We start from the raw sequence: 9803 nt of genomic DNA on the forward strand, positions 1-9803 counted from the left end.
TCACACCATTCCTTGAACTTTTGAAAATAAAAGTTAGCATTTTTATTACTATCACTATTGTTCATTACATTAGAATAACAACAATGTTAATAATAATGATGATAAAGATAATTATAATAGCCATATTAATCATAATGTTTATAATGGTAATTACAGTATTAGGATTGAAAATATTTATCCCAAAAACTCAAGGAACTGGAAATGCAGGTAGATGGGGTGTCACAGTAACGGACTTGTCCAGCCATCTATGAGTAAATAAAATCAACAAAACAAAACTGCAGTGGACATTGCATGTATCTAGAACCAGTGGATTAATTATAGTAATCACCTTGCCATCCTCATCCAGAAGAGGCTCGTTATATGCTCTCACGACAACCCACTCTATCAAAAGTCCTTTGAATGTCACAACAGCTCTTAATACTCTGCCTAAGGTAACCTGAAAATAGATTATATACCATAATGATTATTTTCAGTGCAAATGAATGGACTGATAAATTTCCAATTATAGGAAATAATGAGTTTTTAAATATTTTCTTTGATGAAAAAATGTAGTCTGGAAATACATGACATTGTTTTTGACAATTTTTATAATAAAATGAACATTCCATTACCTGATAAAGTCACATAATATCACAGACTTGGAAAATAAAGAAAGTTTTTTTTTTCAAATATTTTCATTACAAGTTTTACCATGGGACAGATGTGCATATTGTAATAGATGTCATATGATAAAAGACTGGGGTGAAAGCATTATCATGGGGAAAATTGCCTTCTTTGATGTAAACTCAATTTCTGTTGAACTTGCAGAGTTATCTGTTATAATAACATTGTGTACTGTTTACTCTGTGCAAATAATTTTTAACTATATTGATAACTTGATAAGATGCACATCTGCACACATACCCTCACAGTGAGACAAACACTCACTCACTCACACATGCATGCACTCACATAAAATTACACACACATATACAATTACACATACACATACACTTCCACATAATAAAAATATGAAGCACAAAAACATACCTGTATAACTGCATTATTGCCAAAAGGCCTAGACACATTTAACGTCATGTCCTGGAACATTAGATTGATGCTCTGAATCACAGTGTCTACTTGTCTGAAAGTGAAAGTGGATATGCAGTGAAACAAAGTTCTTATGAGAACACACAAAATATGTACAATTACGAAGTATAAAGTCGAGTATCAAAAAAGTAAGTCTGATTAATATACAGGACCATTTACCCAGCCTCTTGAATCAGAGTGTGATCAGGGAAGTGGCCATTCTTTAAATGCTGATTTTGAATCTGGCAGACTTTGTAATAGCTCTCTACTTAATTGCTTCTTTTAATTTCTATGTACATCAAATTTTGGTTTTGGTGTGACAGTTGGGCTATTTACTTGCCCCTCGCCACATCTATTATTAATATTCTTAGTGTCCATAATCTTAATTTAATAAAATGTCTAAAAGGCCTGTAGAAAAGGAACTTGCTAATGGAAAGCAAAGAAAGTTCTGTTCTTTACATTTCTTTGTTCAGCAAGTTTGTTCTATAATAATAATAATAATAATAATGATAATAATAATAATAAAATAAATAGCAATAACAATAGTAATAATAATAATAATAACAATAATAATAATATAATAAAGTGGTTTTGTGAAGACCATAGGCTTTCCCTTAGAAGTTGAATAATTTACATGTGCTGAATACAGTTTTGTTCTTTATACTTTATTGTTTATTCTATTTTCAAATACTAAGTTGTGCCATGGACCAGAAAACATGAAAATCTGAAAGTCTGCATTACTTCTGGTCCCAAGCTTGATGGGCAAATAGTCCAAATCAATAGCATTGTGCATCCACTAAAAGTTCTTATGATTTAAACTATATATAGTATGATAAAAGCAGATTATTTTCACTAATAAAATAAGTTATATATATAACTGTAGCAAAAAAGAGACTTACTGTTGGGATACATTATGATTGTACTGCACTTTAAACTGTCTTCTCTTGGCAGACAGTGACAGGGCAATATGAGTTCTCTTGAGATTATTTGAACCAAGGAGTGAGTGGATCATGGTGGAGTATGTATGGACCTGTAATAATTTTTGGTTTAAGAAATTGTAAAAAAAAAAAAAAAAAAAAAAAAAAATACAAATTTCCATCTCTTATCATCATGATTTATAAGCTTGACAGGATTTCCAAAAACTGATAACCATATTGACTCAAATGATATGTCTTACCTTCTCTGTCCATGTATAACAATCTAAGAGCTGATAGTAGAGAGGGAGCTTATCTGGCGATGGGTCAAGCGACAGGAGCCCAGTGTTGCCAAGACTCACTGGGTTTGTGGGTGTGTTTAGGGCTACGACTTGTGTTTCCAGATCCCTGTAAGATGCAAGTTATTTGTTATCAATGTTAGCTATAGTTTTCTAGTCTATAAGGAGTGAGGCAGCTAATATACAACTGAAATATGAATTTTGACAAATCAATTTTTACTTCACCTTTCCCTCTCAGAGTAAGACCTATATACAAATTTTGTGCTGCCTCTAGGCATTTCAAGGCACCTTAACCTTTGTCAAGACACATGTATGTAGGGGGTGTGGGTTATAACAAAAGACTTCCCTGCATGACTGAGCTTGGACTGGTTACATATTTGACAAGAAATTTTCAAGAAGCACTGCAAAGATGCAGCCTACAGCAAATTATGCACTGTTCTGCTATGCACTTGTCACAAAACACAAAACACATTACACGTAAACTTTATAAATATCTGGCTCATTCATGTACAGATGGTTTTAATTGGATGTTGTCTTTGAAAAGACAAGCCACTTTGTGTTAGCAGATTAATAGTATTCCCAACAAATGCATTAAATATTCATCGCTCTCAGGTGCTTACTATAGTACAAACGACCTGGATAATTTCACAGGCGATCTATCAACACCTCTTTGTTTCCTCGACAAGGCATTAGTTGTAGTAAGATTTACCTAAAGGAACATCAAAAGCTGAATCCATACTCTCCATATTCAATCACAGCCTCCATCACAGAAGACCGAGACGTTTAAAAGCCTGCATTAAGCAACACGAAACCCTCCAAAACAAACCTCAGCTGATTCTTGATATCAGCCAGAGTCTTGATGCAGCTCTCCCCCAAGGAGCTCTCCACCTTCTCCTCGTCCTCATTCTCCTCCTTGGGTCCCTCGGCCAAGACCCGGAAGAAGTTGGTCACACCCGAGCGCAGACTCCGCACTTTATTGAGGGTCACCTGCAGGACCTCGACGCTGGGGGTCTCGACCGGCGCCGCCATCGCTTGTTTACGGCGCATTTCTCAGCGACTTTCTGGATTCGCAATTTATCTCTCTCTCTCTTTTTTCTTTTTTTGTTGTGCTGTTTTTTGGGGAACGGGTGGTTGTTTTGTTTACCGGGAATGGTGATTTTGATATGTTTTGGGGTCAAAGTGCGTCCGATCGGCATCTTAAACGGTCTTGAGGACTTTTATAAATCATCCTTCTCATTAGCTTTTTTTTTTTTTTTGACAAAGAAGCGTCTGTTCTCGTGATAAAAAATACAAAATGTACAAAATATAACTATAATAAACCTCTATAACAATCAATAAACGTATGCAGATAAGAAAATTTGAATAATAATAGTCATGCATCATTTTTTAAAAATCGGTGAAAATACAAGAAAAAACCCACAATCATGATGAACAACAAACCCTACAATCAAAATACTAGCAAGCACGAAACGAGGCGGAAAACAAGACAAAAAGCGCATAAAAACACGAGCAAGCTTTTTATTAAGAAATGCGCCAGTGACAGCCCAGGACGCAGTGCCTCCGTAAACACCTGCTTCGCGTCCAATTTCACTTTTTCCTTCCCTTTTCCCTCCGCTTGAAGGAAAATGGCACAGGTAAAGGCCTGGGGAACGACACCCGAAGGCGCGGGGAAGACGGCGAAGGGATTTATGAGGCGAAACAGAGAGAGGAAGTGGGAAAATATTGTAGTTTTTTCCTTGACCAGTTGATGCCAGGTCACAAGGGTGTGTGTTTGGGGGGGCGATTTTATTCTTTTTTTTCCTCTGTAAACTTCTTTTTAAAGCGACGTTTTCCCTCTAAGACGATATTCTAAGGCGCTTAAAAGACTGTTTCTTTTTCCGTGTCAAGGCGAGCCGTTGGGCGCCGTGTTTTGCAGCTTGTCGAGTTTGTTATACCATATTGTGCCCGAAAGTTGGCCCGAGCGATGGTCGTCAGCGCCGTCGGTCGGGCTGTTTGTGGCTCATTTATGTTCTGGTCATTTGACTGCTGTTTTTCCGAGTTCCCTTTTAATATGTTGTTCTTGTTGCTAATGTTATTGAAGTTATTGTTGATAATGCTATTATAGCAATCATCATCATCATCATCATTATTATTTATTGTTAGTTATTGTTATTGTCATCAGTCATTATCATTATCATTATTATCATCATTGTTGTTACTATTTTTATTATTATCAATTATTATTATTATCATCATTATCATTTTCATTTTCATTAGTATCATCCTGATCCTCATTAACATCACTAATCTTGAATTGTTATTATTCAGCTTGTATTATTATTAGTTACTCCTCCTAATTCATATTTATGACCAGTGTTCACTTATTATCTGGTGGTGGCACGCTGAGTCACTTGTTGTTTTGAGAAGCGTAAATTGGAAATGCCATTGCAGAGCTTGAAGCTTCTTGAGAGCCCAAGAAAAGCATGTGTCTTTCCTTGCCTTTCTGAATTAGGCTCACACGTAATTGTTATCCCTTTTAAAACCACATCAACAAGACTGATGGTAGCAATAGCCGAATAAATAGAGTGCAGTGGGACATTGGCAATGCATGTGGCTCTGCTATTCTGGGGCAAGCGCTACCTGCCTCAGAATAATCATTTGAAAGAGGGCACAGTCCTAACCCTTGCAAGTGAAACTAATCAGTTATGATAACAGTGAGACTATCATTAAAAATAAAAAGATGCTCTCACAGATATTAGTAATAACAACAATGATAACAGTAGTAAACCATGATTAGAACAGCTAGAAAACAACAGGTAAAAAGAGAAAATAATTCCACTAAACATTTGGCAAACAGTGCTTAATAACAGCAAGAAAATGATAATAGCAATATCACACACACAAAAAAAAATCATAAAAAAGAAAGAAAGTTTTGAACATTTACTGAATAGAGAAGAAAAAGTTTACAGGAAGTAGGTAAAGGGAAATAGAAATTAATAGAAATAACACAAAGTGCAAGAAAGATATATGAAGATATAGAAAGGAATTGGAAAAGAATCACATAATGGAGGGGTAGATTATGATGAAAGAAAAATTGAATTAGAGTGATGTGACAAAATAAATAAGAGAGGCAGACATTGGATGATGCGTAACTGTGGCCTTCAAGTAGGTCGACACCTCCCTCAGTGGGCAAGGAACAGTTAGGGCCTCATCACTCTTAGTATCAGTAAGGCTCAAACTCCTGAACACTAGGTTATTACTCGGTGCTTTAGTCCGCAAAGGGCTTAGTTTTAGTGATGTGTTATTTGTGATATTGAAACTAAGTGGAAATAAATTGTACATTTGATGATATTAGCCTTTATTTCTAACTGAAAATAAGAAATACAGAACATTTTTGGAAAAAAAGGAAAGCATAGAGAGAAATTAAAGTGGGGATAATGACTTTTAAGGGACACGATCAGATAATATCCAAAAAAAGATAATTATTTTCACCGACTTTCCGACATGAGACCTCTTTGTCTAAGAAATCGTTTTAAAAAAAACTTGTCCCGGCGCCCAGCTGCTTCTGGCATCTCTCATGGATTTTATTTTAAACAGATGGTAAGTAATTTAGTCACTTTGTTTTTCTTATGTTTTGCTTTGTCTCCATGAAGTAAGATAAGTAAACTGTTTTTTTCTCTGTTTATTTTCGTTTCACAGTTTATCAATTTTTCTCATATTGTTATTGTAATTATTAGTTATATCATCAGGAATAATAATAATATTTTTATATGTATTATTGCTTTTAATATTGCTAATTGCAGTGATAATGAATTATTGAATTATTACCATTATTGTTATTAATAGCATTTGCTATTCTTATTCATATTTTTATTATTGTTGCTACAATTTTTCCTGTTTAATTTTTTCATTTTATCATTTGTATCATTGTTATTGAAATTATTGTCATTACCATTATCATTATTTATCATCATTACAATTATGATATTATTGCCATCATAAATATTATTATTTTTAATGCTATTATCAATTTTTTTTAGATATTATTGTTAATATTACTATTATTACTGTAAGCCATTGTAGAGAGCTATTATTATTATTACAGGTAGTTTTGTTGCTGCTCTTGTGATTTTTGTTATTTTTATTATTATTATTGTCAATAACCATTATTATTGTTGTTTTTTTGTTATTTTTATTAGGCTTTAGTGTTTTGTATTATGCCAGGTAGAGAATGATTAGATTTCCATGCTATGGTTAGGTCTTAATTTTCTCTTATTTTTGGCAATACCAGCTGATATCCAAATCTCACATTTTCAGAATATATAGCCAATCAATGAATATCACATCAAAGTGTGAGCACTACAACAAGAGAGACTCATGTCACTATATGATATGGGATTTGCTTCCAAAATGACAAAATATTGACCAAAAAATAAAAAATTTCTTAGGGTGTGTTCAAAAATGGGTCAGGCAAGTTAGGGGAACCACTTTTTTTCCTTACCTAGTCATTGTTGTTTTTATCATTATTATTATTATTGCTATTGTCAATGAATAGATTATTGTCATTATTGTTAATAGTGTTATTTTCATTAGTAGTCCTTTAACTTTCGATATTTCTTATATAGTTATTATTATTGATTTAACAGGTTTTCATTGGACTTTTTGATCGCAGGTGTTGTAGATGGTATTGTTATATAAATAGGATGTTGTACATAATCTGCTGAATATTTAATTTTGGCCAAGTTGATTTTATTCTGTGACTTGTATTCTTTACCATAAAGAAAAAAATATCTTTAAGCTTATCAGCATTTATGATCAGTGGGAAATCACAGATACTTTGATTGGATTATCATTTTTGTAGGTTTGTGTTTGTTGCCATAAACATCAACTAATTAATTAACACTTAAGACTGATGTAGAGATAATTTTGGTAATTACTGTAGACAATGCAAATTTGAGGGATAGGCCTATAGATAGTGATTCACCTATTCATTAATCACAAAATAAAATTAAACACCATACTTATCACCTTATCATGTTTATTTGTTATCTTAGCCATAACAGACACAAGTGACAAGGCAGTTTTGCTGGAGATAGAGGTGATGGGCTTACTGTTTTATTCAATTTTCTTCAAAAGAAAGTTGTTTTAAAATTGCTCTGAAACAAGAAACTCTCAAGGCAATTTGAGTATGTCAGTGAAAGAAAAGATGAAAGCTTGCTTTTTGTAGTGACCAAATTAGACTTTTCGAACTAAAGATCATGGTTTATTTGGTGCTTCTGTTTTGAGACACTTACAGTGAGTGAAGGGACGAGTGAGTGATGAGTTTCCCTTGCTCTTTCCGTACAGTATTGTTGGATCTTATTTCTGTCTGTCTCTCCGTCTCTATCTCTGTGCCTGTCTGTCTGTCTGTTATTATTCACATTCTCTATCTCTCTCTCTCTCTCTCTATGTTCTCTCTCTCTGATCATCTCTCCTATGTTCCTTCTCCTCTCTCTCTCTCTGTGTGTCCTCTCCTCTCTCTCTCGCCTCATCATCTCTCTCTTCTCCTCTCTTTCTCTCTCTCTCTCATCTCTCTCTCTCTTCTCTCTCGTCTCTCTGTCTGTCTGTCCTGTCCTGTCTGTCTGTCTCTTTCTCTGTCTGTCTGTCTCTCTCTACTCTCTTCCCCTCTCCTTCTCTGTCTTTCTCTCTCTCTGTCATCGTCCTGTCTTTTTCTCTCTCCTGTCTTTTCTCTCTCTCCTGTCTTTTCTCTCTCTCCTGTCTTTTCTCTCTCTCCTGTCTTTTCTCTGTCTCTCTCTCTCTGCTCTCTCTCTCTCTCTCTCTCTCCTCTCTCTCTCTCTCTCTCTCTCTCTCTTGTGTTGGTGTCTCCTCTGTGGTGTGTCTCTCTCTGTGTGTGTGTCTCTCTCGTGTGTGTGTCTCTCTCTCTCTGTCTGTTCCTCTCTCTCTCTCTCTGTCTGTCCACTGCTCTCTCTCGTCTCTCTTCTGTCTGTCTGTCTCTCTCTCTCGCTCTTGTCTGTCTGTCCTCTCTCTCTCCTGTCTCTCTCGCTCTCTCATCTCTCTCTCTCTGCTTCTCATCTCTCTTCTCTCTCTCTTCTCTCGTCCCATCTCTCTCTCTTTCTCTCTCTCTCTCTCCTCTCCTTCTCTCTCTCTGTCTCTCTCTCCTCTCTGTCTCTCTCGCTCTCTCCTCTCTCTCATCTCTACTCTCTCTCTCTCTCTCTCCCTCTCTCTCTCTCCTCTCTCTCAGCATCTCCCTCTCCTCTCTCTCTCTCTCTCCTCTCTCTCTCTCCCCTCCTCTCTCTCTCTCTTTCTTTCTCTCTCTCGCTCTCTCTCTCTCTGTCTGTCTGTCTGTCTGTCTGCTGTCTGTCCTGTCTGTCTGGCCTCACTCACTCACTCACTCACTCATCACTCACTCCACTCCACTCACATCACATCACTCACTCTCCTCTCGCTCTCCACTCTCTCATCTCCTCTCTCTCTCTCGCATCATCTCTCTCCTCGTCTCTCTCATAGTCTCTACTGTCTCTCTGTCTCTCTGTCTCTCTTTCTCTCTTTCTCCGCTCTGTCCTCTCGGTCCTCTCTGTCTCTCTTTCTCTCTCTGTCTCTCTGCTCTCTTTGCCTCTCTTTCATCTCTTTCTCTCTTCTCTCTTGTCTTCTGTCTCTCTGGCTGGCTGTCTTTCTGTCTCTCTGTCTCTCTGTCTCTCTCTGTCTCTCTCTCTCTCTTTCTCTGTCTCTGTCTCTGTCTCTGTCTCTGGCTCTTTCTTTTTCTCTTCTCTCCCTCTCTTTTCTTCTCTTCCTCTCTTCTCTCTCTCTTTCTCTCTCTGTCTCTTCTGCTCTCTCCTCCTTCTTTCTCTTCTCTGTCCTCTCTCTCTCTCTTCTCTCTCCTCTCTCTTCTGTCTCTCTCTCCTTCCTCTCCTCTCTCTCTCGTCCGTCTCTCTGCCCTATCTTTTCTTCTCTTCTCTTGCTGTCTTCCTGACTCTCTCTCCTGCTCCCTGTTCTTGCTTGGCTTTCTCTTCTCTTGATCCGTCAACTCTCCTCTTTTCTTTCCCTCTGCTTCTCTCTCTTCTCCTCTTCTTCTGTCCTCTCTTCCCTCTTTACTCTTCTCTCTTCTCTTTATCCTTGCTTACCTGTTCTTTCTTTCCTCTCTTTTCTTCTCCTCTTCTGTCTATCTTCTTTGTCTATTTTGCCCTTCTTTTCTTCTCTCCTTATCTCTCTCTCTCTTCTCTGATTTTCTCTCTTCTCCTCTTCTCCTCTCCTCTCCCCTCTCTCTCTCGTCCCTCTCTTTCCTCTCTCTCCTCTTCTCCTCTCTCTCTCCTCTCCCTCTGGCCTCTCTTTTCCCTCGCTCTCCTCTCCCCTTCCTCTCTCTCTCCTCGCTCTCTCCCTCTCCCCTCTCTCTTCTCTCTCTCTTCTTCTGTCTTCTTTCTCTCTCCGTCCTTCTCTCCCTTTTCTTCTTTCTTTCCTTTTCTCTTCTTCTTTCTTTTCTTTTTTTTCCTTTTCTCTTCTGCCTTTTTCCCTTCCTTTTCTTTTCCTCTTTCTCTTTTCTTCTTCT

General features: G+C 37.0%; 1 protein-coding gene across 1 annotated transcript in view; it reads right to left on the minus strand.

Moving 5' to 3' along the window:
* Positions 1-3343, minus strand: part of LOC119577250 (mediator of RNA polymerase II transcription subunit 27-like) — a 4647-nt gene extending 1304 nt beyond the window's left edge. The window contains exons 1-5 of the mRNA XM_037925000.1: positions 3108-3343; positions 2246-2390; positions 1968-2098; positions 1030-1123; positions 329-436 (exon numbers count right to left, since the gene is read on the minus strand). Of these exons, the coding sequence (XP_037780928.1) occupies positions 329-436; positions 1030-1123; positions 1968-2098; positions 2246-2390; positions 3108-3328 (699 nt within the window). The 5' untranslated portion in view covers positions 3329-3343. The remainder of the gene's footprint in view (positions 1-328; positions 437-1029; positions 1124-1967; positions 2099-2245; positions 2391-3107) is intronic.
* Between the last annotated feature and the right edge of the window lie 6460 nt (positions 3344-9803).

The sequence above is a fragment of the Penaeus monodon genome, chromosome 9, assembly GCF_015228065.2.
Source record: "Penaeus monodon isolate SGIC_2016 chromosome 9, NSTDA_Pmon_1, whole genome shotgun sequence".
NCBI lineage: Eukaryota > Metazoa > Arthropoda > Malacostraca > Decapoda > Penaeidae > Penaeus > Penaeus monodon.